General features: G+C 42.7%; 3 protein-coding genes across 3 annotated transcripts; 1 reads left to right on the forward strand and 2 right to left on the reverse strand.

Annotated features, from left to right (window-relative positions):
- The first annotated feature begins 974 nt into the window (after window positions 1-974).
- On the forward strand, window positions 975-3,247 carry LOC136426794 (uncharacterized). Its single transcript, XM_066415517.1, has 4 exons — window positions 975-1,300; window positions 1,649-1,766; window positions 2,352-2,469; window positions 2,778-3,247. The coding sequence occupies exons 1-4, from the start codon at window positions 1,060-1,062 to the stop codon at window positions 3,243-3,245; spliced, it is 945 nt and encodes a 314-aa protein (XP_066271614.1). The 5' UTR covers window positions 975-1,059; the 3' UTR covers window positions 3,246-3,247.
- Window positions 3,248-4,100: 853 nt separating this feature from the next.
- LOC136429015 (probable sodium/potassium/calcium exchanger CG1090) lies at window positions 4,101-8,358 on the reverse strand. Its single transcript, XM_066418898.1, has 6 exons — window positions 8,170-8,358; window positions 7,708-7,864; window positions 7,266-7,375; window positions 6,941-7,124; window positions 6,137-6,238; window positions 4,101-5,775 (listed from the first exon to the last, which is right to left on the reverse strand). Exons 1-6 carry the CDS (start codon window positions 8,272-8,274, stop codon window positions 5,450-5,452), a joined length of 984 nt encoding a protein of 327 aa, XP_066274995.1. The 5' UTR covers window positions 8,275-8,358; the 3' UTR covers window positions 4,101-5,449.
- A 2,067-nt stretch (window positions 8,359-10,425) lies between these two features.
- On the reverse strand, window positions 10,426-16,748 carry LOC136427074 (sodium/potassium/calcium exchanger 2-like). The gene is made up of 3 exons (XM_066415792.1): window positions 16,610-16,748; window positions 10,990-11,277; window positions 10,426-10,442 (listed from the first exon to the last, which is right to left on the reverse strand). The coding sequence occupies exons 1-3, from the start codon at window positions 16,746-16,748 to the stop codon at window positions 10,426-10,428; spliced, it is 444 nt and encodes a 147-aa protein (XP_066271889.1).
- Between the last annotated feature and the right edge of the window lie 1,086 nt (window positions 16,749-17,834).

Consider the following 17,834-nt stretch of genomic DNA (forward strand, 5'->3'; position numbering starts at 1 on the left):
TAGTTGTTTGGCATCACACCATTACCTTCGTTACCACCACGCTTCCCAAAACAAAAACCTTTACTTGAATCAAACAGTGTTTGTAGTAATCGAATTAAACATGTTAATATTTCTGACCTTATTTTTCCAAGAGATTTTGGCATGAAGTATAGTTCATATCTATTACGTGATACTCCTAGCTGAGGTATTTAGCAGGGAAAGCCTGGGTTTCTGAGACTAAGGCCACCAGTCCACTTGACGGCGATCACGCTACGCCCTCGCTGCGACCAACATTGGATTTCTGTAACCCTTGACGTCATATTTGGAATATCATGCAAAATATAAAAAAATATGAATTCATCATCGTTACAATCAGTCGACGTACTTAAGTATGTTTAAGTGACAACAAAACAAATTTAAAGAGTCTTTTTTTTTAAAATCGATTCTTTTGTATGAAATTTGTTGAGCACTCTGTCCAATCGCTTTGTCGCAAGGCGGTCGCAGCGAGGTCGTCACCTTAGCGGAATGGTGTGTAAGGGAAGTAGCCTTGCGTAACGGTGACGCACCGGTAGCCATGGTGACGCATCGGTTACCATGGTGACGGTATTCGGTACGATCAAATTACAGACAAAGGTTCGTAAGCGCTTCTCCGGGTAAGAGCAGGCTTAACTGTTAGAGAACAAAGTGTACCTATGACAGTCTGGGGGAAAGGTTGCCAGGATCCGATTCAAATATGAAAACCCTAATTGTTATATAAACTCTCTCACCACAGTGCGACTTGCATAATGTGTAGTACGTAATGTAAATCTGTTATGTTTAGGAGTGGACGTGCCCAATATTTATGTATGTAACATTGATGTATGTATGTATGTATGTACTTGCACAATATGTATGTATGTTTGTATATATGTATCTATGCCATGTCTCTAACAACAATATAACTGCTGATGTGTTTATGAGCTTTCACAATATTGTATTCATGTTACTTGCCCAATATGTGCGTAATGTACGTAATATCTGATATTCTAACCATACACCCCCGAAGCCACCATTTTGGACGATCTCCTCTTCAACGTCACCATGGAGACGGCCTGCCCGTGTGAGAACAGGACCCGGTGCCGCCGGTGGGACACGGACACGGTCACCGTGTTCAACGACACGGAACGCTGCTCCCGCAACACAACCACGACCTCTTGCGACTCCTGTCGGGAGGACAGCTGTGGCGGTGAGACCGTTGAAGATCAACGGTCAAAGGTCATGAACTGTACTTCCTGCAGCTGCGCGGCTTCTTGTGACACCGTGACGGCAGGTTGTCTCAGAGGTATTCTTTTTTAATTTTGGCGCCAAAACTGCAAATATATGCTTAAACTATTTAGAATGACATTGAAAAGTAATTTTCAATATATCAGCGTCATTTTATTCACATTTTCATTTTCCGGTTGTAAAGAACGGGAAAACAAGCCATCAGAGTCCCCCGGTTTTTGGTAGCCTACGAAAACTCGAACAAAATGGCTGATAGCTGGTGGAAAGTGTTCATATTTCAAAACGTTCACAGCAAGGTTGTATTCATACGCTGTGAATATTGTTCTGCGGTGCAAACAGGCACCTACTATTGATGTAGAAAAATGACCAAATAATGTGACTTTGTTCCGATGTTTTTATCGGTCAGATTCTGCAGTAAGTACCTTTAACGGCAGCAGGGTGTGCACGGAAGTGGCGGGAAGAGGGCAGGGTTACGTCATGACTGTCGCGCTGATGCGGAGGATGACCCTCATCACATCGTACAAGTAGGTTCCTGATTTACAGTTCATCGTTATGTCTTCTTATTCTTAAAATGTTAGAGGAGTAATGACTCCGGTAACCACATAGGTCCTCCTCCCTCAAACATTTTCAACTACATTTTCAGTCCTTTAATTGTTTCAGCTGTGTTGCAATTCGTCTGCTCAATCCTCGTAGCTATACTCTTCCTCCTCCTCCTTGGTTGACCCCTTCTCTTGCAGCCTTTCCACCGACCAAGTAGACGGAACATGTTTGTGCTTAGACAAATGGCTTGTCTCGATGGTATTGGACAACATCGGTTGTGTCATAAAAGGTAATAATGACTGCAGTTTGAAATAGATGTACGCATCTTTTCACGGTATTCTGGAAGATTGTACTTCGCAGAAAATGCGTTTATGTGTAAACGCAGGTCCGTATATCCTACAAATGCTATCATGGTCGACAATAATCATCTCAAGTCAACAAAGGCACAGTTACGAAATGTAATAACAACATTTGCACAGATGTTGGCAGTAATCTAGGGAAAATCAACAGTTGCGCTGCAACAAACGGCTTGAGGCTGTTATCAGAAAACAGTTCCTCTTTACCTCCAGTGACCCGGAAACAGTAGACCTTGCCGCCAATCGCTTCGCCGATTTCTTCCGGGATAGCTGGAAATTCGGCAGGTGCGAAGAGGCCATTGTGGTGGTCATCTCCATGGATGAACAACAGGTATGAAGTCAGAAAAGTAAATGGCCTAACCGATGAATCAAACCAGGAACAAGTCAGTATTGCGCTGCGGAATGTGACAGACGGACATCAAAACATCCTTGGTTCTGTTAAAACAACCTTGTAATCCGGAACCAGATACCGTTACCCTAGGTTTCACACGTTAAGCTCAGTTGTTTTGCTCATCTAATTACAGTCGGCAAATCATCTCTCGTTTTTTTTCTTATCCTAAATCAAAAAGGGTTGTCTGAAAAATTCAGTTTCTACTCGTTTTTCCAACACAAATTTTACAGCATCACTCGTTGTTGTAGATCTACACCTCGACGGAAGAAGCGGCTGGCCGAAGACTCTCTGATCTGGACCTGCTCCACCTCTACCGCGATTACGTCACTGACAACTTCTGGACCGGAAATATCACCCAGCGACTTCCGGTCCTCATCAAACAGTTCATAACTTTGATGAACACTCCCGACCCCCCGCGGAGACCCTTCGATGTGTGGTTAGACCGTTGGGGGAACTGGTTTCTCCTGAGTCTGATTTGTGCAACGATCCTGTTCTGCATCGTCTACAAGCAGCGCCTGATGATGTATAAAAGATTCCCCGCCTGCTGCCAGAAAAGGTGGCTGAACTATAAAAACAAGGGCAGGAGGTGCAGCGCGCTGACAGAAGCAGCTCCAGACGAAGTGATGCTGTACGGAGACACGATCAGCAGCATGCGTCTGGAACTAGAGGAGGAGGAGTTACAGATAAGGAGGAACAGGCAAGGGTTCACCTGGTAGATGAACATCGGATCAATTTTGTTCAACTTACGTTCTAGAAATAGTTCAAGAGTTATCAACCCAGGCGTTCAAAAAGAATCCTAGGACTATCATAGACTGGAACTCGTTGCCAACAAGTACTGTAGGGTCATCCTCACTATATAGCGTTTGAAAACACTTATAACTAGCTGTGTGACAGTTCATTCTGTGTGATATAACCAGCTGCAACGCGCCGCGTGCCTGCGAAGCTGGTCTGTTATACACCGAAGAGCAGTTTTAACGTACACATACAGAAGTTATTTCAACAGTCTCGCAGTTTCAAAGGTGTTTAGTTGAGACGTCTGGACGCAATTAAAATGGCATGGTTTTATTCATCATTTGCAGATAATCAGTAATGATTCTAATTCTATACAAAAGCCGATGGCACATATATAGGTCATGGTTATTCGTACTAGTATCGTAACAAGTTGGTGAAAATCAGGACCTTCAATATAAGTGAGCGAAGGTAAAAATTGTTAATGGCAGTGAATTCAATATATTTAATTCGGTTTTGGTACATCTATGTATACATATTACTCATGCGATAGGAAGCAACTCCATTTAACACCATTGTGTTTCAGTAGTTTAAAGACAGTAGGCAGACAACGGCAATACGTTGATGAAAGTTAGACATCCAGGTAGTAAGATACGCCAAAAATAATTACTCAAGCAACTGGATAAAGTTTTGAAACAGTCAGACGTTTCAGACAGCATCCGCTATCTTTCGTCAGTGACTAAGTAAACGAAGGAACTGAGAACACTAGGTTTTATACCAAAACTCTGAATGGGTATGTTAATAAGGTTAAGACAATTTAGGATGTCTTGAAGTAGTCTTTAAAAGATTAATTCAAGACAAAGACAACGGCAATGTTTATATATATTGTGCATCATATTTGACTTACTCTTATAGTATTACCTATAACTTTGTTTGTTCGTCAGCAACTTTACATATATTGGCACGTTGAAGATATCACACATCCCCAGACTTTTGACTATAGATTGAACTAGAAGCCAGAATATACAGTCGACTGTGCTTCATCATATACTGCATTCTGTACATTCTTCTCTTTTGTACAACAACCTTTCAATCGCTAAGTGTCTTTAAGGGAGTCCAATAATAGCTATTAGGACGAATAAATGTATGTACAGTCTGGAATCGACATTGTGTTATGGCTTTTTGTCTCCTATGTGCAGTTAATTTCATAGCAGCAACTACAGTTTGCTAATAGATACTAAATATCGAATGCTTGCAAGTCCAGCTGTGTTGGTGCAAATCATTCTGAAGCAAAGTAGAAAGTAGATTTCCTGGAGTTGGACAGTCGGAAATCTGGGTGGGTCAAATATTTGTGTTGTGAATTAGTTAAACTTTGCTTCAGAAAACAGCGAATAGTGCTTGAGTTATTGTTTACAGACAAAGTTGTCAATTCTTTGCATAATATATTCTACAAATCTAACAATACCTTTGATGTGTACCACCTGATGCATACTTTAACCATCGCCCTGCTGCCTTATCGGTAACCAACACAAATTAGCAGACCGGAGGTTGATCCTCCAATACTGTGTAGTTTAACTTTAAGCAAACTTCATATCTATATGATCCAGAGGGCAGATGGGCATGTGAGAAGTAAAGATGCTCAGCTCGTACGTAGATGATCAGATGTCGGCGTCCAGAGGACAGATGGGCATGTGGGAGGTGAAGATTCTCAGGTCGTAGATAGATGATCAGATGTCGGCGTCCAGAGGACAGATGGGCATGTGGGAGGTGAAGATTCTCAGCTCGTAGATAGATGATCAGATGTCGGCATCCAGAGGACAGATGGGCATGTGGGAAGTGAAGATGCTCAGGTCGTAGATAGATGATCAGATGTCGGCGTCCAGAGGACAGATGGGCATGTGGGAAGTGAAGATGCTCAGCTCGTAGATAGATGATCAGATGTTGGCGTCCAGAGGACAGATGGGCATGTGGGAAGTGAAGATTCTCAGGTCGTAGATAGATGATCAGATGTCGGCGTCCAGAGGACAGATGGGCATCTGGGAAGTGAAGATGATCAGATATCGGAATCCAGAGGACAGATGGGCATGTGGGAAGTGAAGATGATCAGCTCGTAGATAGATGATCAGATGTCGGCATCCAGAGGACAGACGGGCATGTGGGAAGTGAAGATGCTCAGCTCGTAGATAGATGGTCAGATGTCGGCGTCCAGAGGACAGATGGGCATGTGGGACGTGAAGATACTCAGCTCGTAGATGATGGCCAAGGTGAGAGCGAAGACGTAGGCGAAGAGACACGTCACGCCTAACGACTTGGTCAGCTTCCAGCCATTCAGGTGGACGTCCACCAACAGGAAGAAGACGGTGCTGATGAGGGTGATGGTGGAGTAGATGATGCTCTCGCTGTAGATGTGCACGGCGAACCCGCCCGCTGACTTGAAGAGCCACGGGAGGCCCAGGCAGACCAGGATGTTGAAGATGTTGCTGCCGAGGGAGTTGGACACCGCCATGTCACCAAGACCTGAAAATACGACAGAGGCGTGAAATAAATCGGGCGGTGAAGTTTGGATTTGGTTTTGTTAATTTGCTTGATTTTTTTTTATCATTGGGAAGCTCATATCAACTTGCTTGCCTTTTTCATTGAAGTCCTGAAGAAAGAGGCTAGTGTCATACAAGATATAACATAAAGTCCTAATAAATCTGGTTGCTGCAGCTTTCTGCTGATACTTTTAATCTTCTTTACTTTTTATCATGAATGGTTTATAAGAAATATCTATATCATTAACACAAACATGGGCAAAAAAAGGAGAAACAAAACCTACACCGTATGTGCTTATGTAAGTAATAGAATGAAATAAAGACAGGATATGTGAGACACTGACCTGATGACGAGACGAGGACACTGGACAGCGCGTCCGGGATGCTGGTGCCGATAGACAGGATCGTCAGCCCCATGATCTCGTCTGGAATCCCGATGGTGAATCCTACCAGGAAAAATGAAGAGATTCTCTAAAACTCCTTGATAGGGCGAGTACCGCAAGTTTGGGATGATGAAACTGTCACTGACAGACAGACAGACAGAAAGACATTCGGCCTGACAGACAGTTGACGACTATCTGTTGATGCCTGTTTACAACATACTGTAAAATGAATAGTAGGCTCCGTTACCCCATGCCCTGGAACGTCTGTCAGTTGTCACCAAAGATTCATAGATTACCATGTTTTTGCAACTATGACCTTTGCTTCGTATGGAAAATACATAATGCGGGAGCACAAATATAATGCCTACCAATGATGGTTGACGCCCAAGCGAGGACCTAGAAATTCTGGTAACTCTGACCTTCACTTCCTGAGTCTCTTCAGTCACTAGCAAATGGAAATGTATTACATGGAAACACAGACACGCCGATCGCACGAAAACAACCTACCAATAATTGTAGACATCCAGACCAGCACGTAGGAATTATTACAACCCCGAAATTCACTTCCTGTCACTCTGAACGATACTTGAAAATACATAGTAAAACAGACAAAAGGAAACACCGAAAACGACTTACCGATGATTGTAGACATCCAGACCAGCACGTAGGAATTCTAACAACCCCGAAATTCACTTCCTGTCACTCTGAACGATACTTGAAAATACATAGTAAAACAGACAAAAGGAAACACCGAAAACGACTTACCTATGATTGTAGACATCCAGACCAGCACGTATGAGAACACGGCGATCCACAGCGTCGTCATGAAGAACGTCATGAGGTACCGGTGTTTGGTGCCGTCGCTGTGGCAGTCCGGGATGGTGACGTACAGCACCGCGTGGATCGGGAAGTTCAGGAAGAAGGCGATCTTCCGTTTCCCCTCGGGTACCTGAAAGAAAGAGAACTGGGACCGTTGTGGACAGAAATAAAACTTCGGGAGCTAAGGATGCTTGCGATGAACTGGACAAAGTGGAGAGAATTTAAGAAAGACTGATTGCAGCTGCAGAAGAATACAGTGGACTACTACTACCGTCAGCAGAGATCTCTTCGGTACGCCCTCGCCTGCTACGGGCTGTGCTTCGGGGGGAGCGTCTAGTTTCTCTGGTTCGGCGATGGGGGCTTTCTCCTGATCTTTCTTTTCTGTTGAAACAAGTAAGACGTTCTCCACTGGTACATTTAGTTCTTCTAATACATAATTTATAAAGCAACGGATAGACACATAACTCAGCAGTGAAACGAACAGGATAGGGACGATTGGCGTATGGTGATCCAAATTTCACGAGGAGGCATCCGATGATGTCCTCCTCGTCGACGACAATGATTGAACAAAAGAAAAATGTAGAGAAATTTCGGAGCATTGATCATGAGAAGGGTTGGGATAGCAAACCTGTAATACAGATTACATTTTTTTTAAATCATCTACGTACAAATACAACGCTCAAAGCCCAAAGAAATTTCTCAGACCCTCCTACCATTGCCGGCATCTTTGTTGACATTAAAATTGCCGTCCGCCTCAGCCGGAGTCTCGCCCTCATTCTCCAGAGTCTGGTAGTTGTCGGGGTTGGTGTTGGCGCTGTGTTTGATGGCGAGCAGGGCGGAGGACTCGCGACTCAGGTGCCAGCTCTTCACCTTTTTTATATCAGAATACATCAATCAAAATAAGTAGACAAGTCAAAAACGAGTTGCACTTGTTATGTCCACACCGCCACTTGTACAGCTGGAAATCAATGATACGAAACGAACATTTTGATAATAACGAATACAAAATATGTTGAGTTGTCTAAGCAAGATTTGCTGCTGGATTTCCTACCTAAAACAAGAGACGTAAAACAGCGGAAAAAAACGCTTCGTTGCCATTACATTATTCTGTGTAGTTAACATGATTTCACAGTTGGCACGGAAAGTGAAGTCAATGAAAATGAAAAGCTAGTCACCTTCTCAGTGGCCCACTTGCTGAGCCGCGGGTCCAGGTACATGACGAAGATGTACAGGCAGTAGATCCCCAGTAGTACCATCGCCTCGTACCTACATACGTACATTGGAAAAACGACAGGAAAGGTAAGATGAGACCACCAAACCTTCACTGTACAAGAGGTATGACCCCGTGAATAGTTTCTTCAGGTTGGTAAATAACTGGATAACAAAGTTCGTCTTTTACACATTCAACCAAGTGTTTACAGCTAGTCCAAGTTTCAATTCTGTGATTGTCTGTCACCTTCCTCAGGGGAATGAGTGCATTCAGTAGCATTTGGAGATCTCTCTTAAATAATGACTGGTTTCACTTCGCGCTGCAACTAAGTGTCGCTGTTGCACTATAACGAATGCGTTTAGTGAGAACATTGACAGGCTGTCACCGAAACGTCAGCTAGGGTCCAATTCTTTATTGAAATCTGCTGTTTAACGTCTTTTAAGGTGGTTTACCAGTTATGTGAAACACACAAACTTATCAGCTATAGCATAAGACGTGACTCACGAGTAGACCTTCTCGTCGTAGATGATGAGCACCAGAGTCACGATGCTGATAAGGTAGAAGAATGAGTCTCGGAACAGTGGCCACCAGGACAGACTCAGCAGCTGGAGGAAACAACCAACAAACAAACAAACAAACAAACAAACGAACAAATGAAAAAACGAAAAGAAAAAAAAATGACACAAAAAATTAAAATAAAACATTTTTCATCAGCGAAGAATGTACAGCCTTCTTTGATCTTTTACGTCCCAAAATAACTACCAAAAACTTACTTTAAAATCAGACGTGATCGTCGAGGATAGATCAAGTGTACCCGTCCTAGATAGCCAGGTTGATAGGATTTAGCGGCCCAAGCTGAACACGACCGTCATTATGTTGTCGACATAGTTATCTATAACTAGCACACCTCGCGACTTACCGTGGAACTGCAGAGGGCCGTGAGCCCTGTGATGACGAGCACGTTAAAGATGGCGGACCCCACTACTGTTTCAATTCCGACGTCGTTGTTAGTCACGAACACCCCTGTGCACAGCAGGAAGGAAACGGAAGAACCAGATTAGCGAAACAACTTTATCTTCTAAATCTTCTCCAGTGCCAGGCTCATCACAATGCAGTATTGTGTTCTAATTCTTATCTTCAGTCAGATCAGCCGAGAAACGATCTCGTTCAATTTGTATAGATTTGAGAAACATCGTTAGCTTTGTCGGAACTGTCATATATAATGCATTACCTTGAGTATTACATCAGTGGCAGATTAGATACGATGCAGGTAATTTTGAACTACTGTTATCTGAGCAAAACAGACAAACTGTAGATGACGTGAAACGCGTACCTGGAAACAGAACTACACATTCATAACTCGATACGCATCTAACCCTCTGTGTAAGTTCAGCATTCAGTCACGTTAAAATGTAGACATGTCCTCGATTAGTCTTGACATTGCTTGATCTTAATATGCTGCTCAGATGTGATTTCCAAATCAACGACATATAGACATTAGTCGGTCAATTTCTGTTAAAATTGAAATTGATTGAAACACATCCATGTCCTTTACTAATCACTGCTGACCTTGACAGTTTGTTATGTGAGCTGCGATCGCAATGTCTTAAGGTGTAGTCGTAAGTCGTCGTGCGTTCTTGATGTAAAATTTTCAAACAGGTCGAAACCGACAAGGACCTAATACAACATTTTTCGTAACAAGACATCTTAACCTTGCGGAACATATGCACGACTATCACAAGAATAACTGCCCTCGCTTTACGACGATCACACGAAGAATGAAATCAGGCCTTACCTAACATGGCGACGAACAGTCTCAGTTTGCAATCGTACGACGATAGCACGACAAATGGACAGGGCCCTTACCTAACATGGCCATGAATAGTCTCAGTTTGTGGTCGTACGACGATCGTACGATGTATTTCACCAGGCCCTTACCTAACATGGCCACGAACAGTTCCGGTGCGGAGCTGCCCACCGCCATGAAGGTCGCGCCGGCTACATTGTGGGACAGTCCAAGTCCTGGGGAGAAATAACACGAACATAGTGACGACAGTCTTAACAAGTTACACTATGCATGGAAAGCTGACGTGGCAATGGCACGAAAACCTCTCTGCAGATTTGAATGAACACAGTCAAACCTGCCAAGAAGACCAGTCAGGGGGCCGATAAAGTCTGGTCTATGTTGGCAGGTGGTCACTGCAGACAAGATTCTTATAGCTTAATGCTTGTGGAAATCTAAAAATAATAAAGTGGTCACATTAGCCAGTTAGTCCTTATGTGGAGGTGGTCACTTGTAAAGACTGCATTTGTTAAATTGTCTTTGCTTCGATTAGTTTTTCAGGTTGAATATATAACTTTATATACGCTTCTACGTGGATCAGGTAAGGCTGATAACACGTACAAGCAACATCGCACTATCTGTGACTGTACTTACTCGTGCTTGTAGACTATAGAGGCGGCACGAAGTAGTCGTCACAGACGATTGCGATGGCGGAGAACATCGACCACCAGGACATGCAGCAGGACTCCCCCGTGCCTCCGGACCGCGGCGCTCGGCCTTCATCAGCTATCTGACCCGTCTACATCAGGGCACTCCAACCTTCTCTCAACCGGGGCGGGGGGCGGTACAGACTTCCGACGAACTTTGACCCAGCGCTGACGTCACACACGCGTAATCACGTGTCTACAGCACTTGGGTCATATAGCTGATGAAGTTATGGAAGGTACTTACTTGTGGTTTTAAGTTGTAACAGTACTACTTCCTGTCTGTAACGGTACTTACTTGTGCTTGTGGTCTCCAGTGACGGCACGAAGTAGTCATCACAGACGATCGCAATGGCTGAGAACATGTACACGACCACGAGGACGTGCAGCAGGACTCCCCCGTTTCTCCGCACCGCGGCGGGCATGGGGTCGGGCGGGAACTGCATGATGGAGGCCAGGGTGCAGTTCGGGATCTCCCCGTCCAGGTAGCGCAGGTCAGGCTCCCCCGTTGAGTGGATGTGATCGTCCACGAACTGCAGCAGGCTTCGTGATGTTTTGTCGTACCCGGTGTGGAAGGAATTGGTACCTGTTTATAAGAATCATATGATACATATTTGGTAAGGAGAGGAGTTAGGAAAAAGTATAGACTTAAGATGTACCTGGTTTAGTCTCTTAGGATGACACACTCATCCCCTGCAACCCCCAATGTATCACACTGTTCATGCGCAGTTCATACCATGAACTAGCGTATACTATAACGTGACACGTGCTATATTAGTTTTTGGAACCAATCTTTTAGATTTGTTTTAGTGATGTCACTATGCGTACTTTATCCCTACTTTTGTATCTGTATGCCTGTAATTAGCCCGGTGGGGCTCGAATGTCCAAAAAAGGTTATTCATCATATTATTATGGACCAGTAATGAAAACCAAGAAGTTACGCCTCCCCAGAGACCATCGTTCAGCCGTAACCACTAACGGTTGTACCATGTCGTGTATGTCTGTACCGGCGATGTAAACAATGACTGATGATGATGAACTCCTGAGTTTGCAGTAGGCATCAATCAAACACACATCCACTGTACCCGGTCCTACATGTTTTTTTCTTTTCTTTTTGGCTTGACTACGTAGAGGTTTTCAGGGTTTCATTGGCCGGCGCAGTAATTCTGTGCAATGTCGATACGTTCAAAGTTAAACTTATCGGCTCATTTTCTGAACGAAGGCGGTAGCTTTGCAGTTGAGATCCATAAATCAATTGACAAGGTAAACATTCAGTAACCTTGTCGCGGGCTCACTCTTTTGCACAATTATTCACCATATTTTTGCCAAATTCTACAACCCATAAAATTAAGAAGGCCTGGTGCTGGCCAACTGTTCTGCGTTGAAGTGAATTGTTTCACTGGCCCTGCGTATTGATTATTTGTGCCTCAGAGGAATTGGAGATTTGACAGCTAGCTTGTGGTTACAATGATATATCTGCAAATCCAATCTACTGCTTCTGCCTCCAACGCCTCTGAGGACCAATCAGCATCACACGCGTTGTACTCATTTCGGTTATTGGGTGTGAGAAATCACACGGGTGTCAGCCTGGGGCGTTTGTGTGGGTGTCGTCCTGGGGCGTTTGGGGACAGACAGTGGCTTTTATGTGACAGAATAAAAATAAATAGCTATTTGATACTGGATCCATTCGTCATGATCATAGCAACACACTTCTTCTTCTTCTCAAGCTTCTTTTTTCATCCTCAACTGAGGTGAAACCTGGCGCTTTTTAAAGTAAAGTTACCTACCTACCAACCTAGTCCCTTGACCTCCGTGTCGTTGGGGGGACAAGGTAGCAAAGAAGATGGACAGTAAAGTTAGCTGGTAGTATAATATGGCTCGCTACGGCTCGCGGCTTTAGCCAAGCACACCGGGTCACCCATCCCTTCCATGATATGTGTGTTCTTTTACTGCCTTACTTACAACAATCTATGACTCACCGTTACTGCTTTCAGAACTGTAGAACTGTTAGAATTCATTCAGAAAACTTTCCTCCCGATCATAGCCTACAAACCTTGAAAACAAACATACACCGCTGTCTCTCACCTTAGCCACATTCAGTTTAAACCAATCACGTCAATTAGTTCAATGCTTAAAGAAGTGGCCCCCTGCGGCCTTGCACTGAGCGAGATTGTAAAAATAAAAAGAATGCAGCTAGTTTTTAGTCTTTGCGACATGTCCACTTGTAGATACATAACGATAGGCCCGGTGGTTGTCCACTTAGCCCTGATTGCTTCTGGCGGATCGATACCGATTGATGTTTTTGTATTTCCGGCGATTTACAATCAAGGTCATGTTGATGACGTCAATTCTTGACCCAGAATGATGACCATTCCCAGAGGACCTTGTGGATAACAGAGCGGAAATGGACATGTATACCAATTGTTTTATGTGAATTTCTGGACATTGTTTTGCTTCTACTCCTTCGATAGATTGTACACTCTGTAGTAGGACTGGTATTTAGTGTAAGTGCGTACTTTGTATTAATATTTTCTGTTCTGTTTGTTCCATTTCTTATGTCTGTGTTAAGACTTACAGCGTTTTGCCCTGGAATGTCTATTAATGTACCAAAGGGCACGAGGAAACAGGTCACGGACCTGAGCATAATCTACTGATAAAATCAATAGAAATGAAATGAATTAAGCCCATCTTCATGATCACAGGACAAATAATTATTTCTGTCCCTTTGTTTTCATTTCCACCTCTGCGCTACATTTTCTTTGCAAGTATTTACCCCTAAAAACGTGGTGATTCAAATACTAGTTACATTGCTATTTTATACGTTTTGTTTTCAATTTGGTGAACAAATGAGATAAAGGGTTCCTACCACATTTTTTTCACCAAGAGGAGATTAAGTTACTAAGTTATTCTGGTATTCATCATCTCAAGGAAAAAAGAGATAACATAGGCTAACACCCGTTTATCTCATTTACTCACCAAAACAAGCGTCAGTCATTCTTCTCTGGTATATAAGATTGAGATGTCCTTTCTGTCCCTTTCGTTTGATTCCCATTTCCTTACCCTATTTTCATTGCATCATCGCAAGAACTCGGACGTACTTAATTCAATTTTACGACCAGTTCCGAAGCTTTCAAATCAAATGACCCGTGATGACGCAAATCCCGCCAAACCCATTTATGTCCGGGGACGGCAGAAAATAATTCATTTGAGGAAGAGGTAAGAAATGCATCCTTTAATGTTATATGTCGTACACTGACCTCCGAGAAGTTTTAAAGTGCGAAATCTTGAGCACATATCTTTAGCAGGGTGGTAATACATATATTGAATGGTAATTTATTGAAAGCAAGGTGAACTTTTTTCTTTCGAGAGTCCCTCTAGATATGCCCAATTAATTGTTTGTTTGAGCCTTTGTTACTTCAAGAAAAGCTTGAATCAGCCTGCAGGCCACTTTTCATTGTAGTTATTAGGAAGGAGGTAAGGGTCAGACAAAAAATTTAACAAAGATGTACATGATTAAACCAGAAACAAATTCTTATACATAGATGGCATTACAAAAAACACATAACAATGGGAAAGTTTGCGTATGCTCCGTGAATCGACCTATCTTCGAAATTTTTGCCGGGTTTGACAAACTTTCCACAACTGTATTCACATTCAACCATTCTCACAACCAAGATCGAAATTAAATCCAAATCACAACGTCATAACATTCAAAACAATACTTGAAAAAATAGGTAAAAGTAACTTAACAAAAACGATAGGTTTGACATACTTTTACATTTCAGCGTTCTTGTTGCAAGTTTCTACCCGAACAGTACATGTAACCTTACTGCTCGGATGCAAACGACGGGAAAGAGAGGGGGGGAGTGCATGTGCAACCATGGACTGCTTGAGACAGTGTCTGCTAGCGGATTGCTACACACCATATGGAAGTGAGCGTCATCCTCCTACCAACAGGCACAGAGCCAAATTAAACCCCCTCCATCTCCCCCTGCCCTGGACCAATTTGCTAAATTAACATGGACATGTGCGGCCGGCTAACATGATCAGTCTGGGGAACCACTCCAATTTCCCTGCAGGCCAGGCTGATGGGATTATGTGGATGACGTCCTCTGGGAACCCCAAAACTGATGCGAACGTGATAAGAAAAAAATTGGCAAAAAAAAGGTAATTATGAAATCTGCGTGGTCAGGAAGGTTTAACAAATGACTTAACACAAAGAGTATGGTATGGTGGTGGATGATAGATTTTCCATTTTCATTTCAATCTTCAGCTCTTTGACTTTGGAACTGCCAATTTGATTATGTGGATGACATCCTCTGGGAACCCCAAAACTCATGCAATTGTGCGAATGAAATAAAAAGTTTAGAAAAAGTTTTGCCTTTTTGCAATTTACAGCATATATTTGATCTTTTTGCAGCTGATTTGTAACGTGTTACGATTTATAGTATGGTCGATAGCTTTTTTTGTTTTGTTGGAATCGAAAGAAAATTGATGCGCGCGCGGATGCCATCCATACAATCAAATCAGCATGGCCTCATTTGATGCGCACTGCCCGGTTGAACCGTTTACTCCACTACCAATCCATATACAGCTATATTTTCAACTCTTTTTTTATTCCATTATCGAAATTTCTTCTACGAAAAGAAAAACATGGGACGCATACAAAAAAAATGGTACACATGTTTAACAACAAAACTAATACATAAAACCAATGTTCACTGCTATCTCCTAGCATATTCATCTCCGTCTTCCATCAATGTCTAAAAGTGGTCAAATATGGCCTTGCATTGAATAAACCCCTCAAAAATTGTCTATGATCACAAAATAATCACACCTATTTGCTGAGTACCTACTCTCCAGAAAGCACTGTTTGAACTACTTTTTGTTACAGCACGATGGATAGATTAAGTAAGCTAAAACACTTCATTTTATAAAGCCCTGGATTCTAATACACAAATGTTCATACATGTCGTATAGACCATATTTACTGAATACAAAATCTAAAGAAGGACCTCAGTTTGACTTGTATTCCGAGAAATATTTCGTTCAAATCACTTTTTGATGCAGTGCGGACGATAGATCACATTACAACACGACATCTTATAAAGCTGCGGATCTTAGCGCGTACAAAGGCTCATGAGTGACAAGCCTGATTGATTACCCCGGGGATGACATGTATCAATTATCCCATGCGTATTTAATACTGAGACCATCTTAATAACAGACTATTGTGTAATAGAAGCAGGCCTGAAAAAGCTCTGTTTAAGTGAAAGGATAGACTTGGTGTATGTTACAAGGCCTCCCTCATTTTCGGCACAGTGATGTTGCAATTTCGATGTCCATGGTGAAAGAATTGCAACTAGAATGATGTTATTTGTTTTTAGGGATCTGCATTTAGTTTTCTACCCTGCGATGGCTTGCATAACCTAAATTAAACATAACCAATCTACATGCATATATGTAGGTACGATTAAAATGTTAATTTTCCATTTCTGCCTCCTAAAAGGGAAGATACAGAAAAACTTATGTTGTAGTGTGTCCTGTCCAACATTTGTACGTTTTGAAGAAAACAATCACTTGAAGTTGTGGAAACGAGCCTAAAATACATGTACGTTGATTATGAATAGTTCTAAATTCAGTCTGTGGGTTATATTTTGGATTTGTATATTTTTTTGCAGAATGTTCGTTCTCGGTGCATATGTGACAACATCTGCATTATACATATGGGACAATATGTAAAGATTGCCTAAATTACACCAAATAATTGTAAAAGCAGATTCTCAGCACATAGCATTTTAGAAGGTAAGTTATTCTCATACAATTTAGAATTATATAATTGTTGTACAATAACGTTATCTATATGTCTCATAGAATCATAATACCAGGTGAACCGGTAGACCGGGAATGTCACACACCTTTGTCGGGCCGGGGCGCGCCTCCTCCCGCGGGATATTCCTGCCGGCCCGGTGACACCAGCACCAGGACAGTGAGGACCACCGTCACCATGGGGATGGTCAGCCACAGCATCTCCTTCCGTTTGCGAATTCTCATCATGGCGGAGAAACACGAAAATCTTCAACTGCCCGAGAAAAAATAACTCTTAGGAGAAAAGCCTCAGGCTCTGTCTGGTAGAATTGTTTCGACAGGGTTACCACCACTCTGTTCAGCTCCACACCTATGCAGCGCCGCGTCTGGGTACGTAATAAGGTACTGTCTGGTTCTCCCTTACCATCAGCAAGCGTTATCTACGGTGGCCTATATAGACAACTTTGGCGTGCACGCAAACCAGTATATCGTGTACGAAGACCATAAGAGCCCTGTCACACGTATGCGTATCCTAATCCCTTATATGATTTGTGCATTGAAATGTCTCTCATACGCAGTCGTAAGTAATCGAAAATTTTCGAAATTTTGAGCTACCTATTCAAAAATTTTCATAAGTAAATTATAAGGATTTGATATACGCAAACGTGATAGAAACCTAATGGCGTCTACGCCAACCATTTTGTAAGCTACACGTGATGATAGTGGGCTGCGTGGAGGAACATTTCGTCAGCGACGCGCTGAAAGGATTTTCGTAGACGAAGAAATGGTTTGCATACACGGACTGTTGTTCATATGGGCCACGGTAGCAACCTGATACTGCAGTCGATTGGGATCTACTGCCCTCTGATTGGGATCCGTCTGCTGATGAATATAGTTATGACGCAATAACTTGGCTCGGCTCAGGCAACTTAAAACGACGCTAGCGTCCACTGTACACACTTTGCGAAATAAATCGTAGGTCTTTCTGCTTCTACAAGAGTAAAATCTTAAATTTTCTGGTCAGTCTCCGTGCTTGTAAAACGCTAAGTAAAGGGCATGTAATTATGAGGAAGCCTGCAAGGGGGCGCTGACACTGTCGTTAACATAACTGTCAGACTAACCATGACAGCAATGCTGTATTATTGATCATCTCCAACAAAAACATTACTACATGTAAAATATAAAAGATACATGCTTGGCGAAACTATTAGCTTATTGAACTTAAACTGCGCCACGGTGCGTAATGACAGGGAGCTTGGCCCAGAAGCCAGATGTTCCGTGTTCAAATTCTGACATGCCCAGTTGACGTTGTGCCCTTGAGAAACGCACTATACA

This window comes from Branchiostoma lanceolatum, chromosome 2, assembly GCF_035083965.1.
Source record: "Branchiostoma lanceolatum isolate klBraLanc5 chromosome 2, klBraLanc5.hap2, whole genome shotgun sequence".
NCBI classification, from domain to species: domain Eukaryota; kingdom Metazoa; phylum Chordata; class Leptocardii; order Amphioxiformes; family Branchiostomatidae; genus Branchiostoma; species Branchiostoma lanceolatum.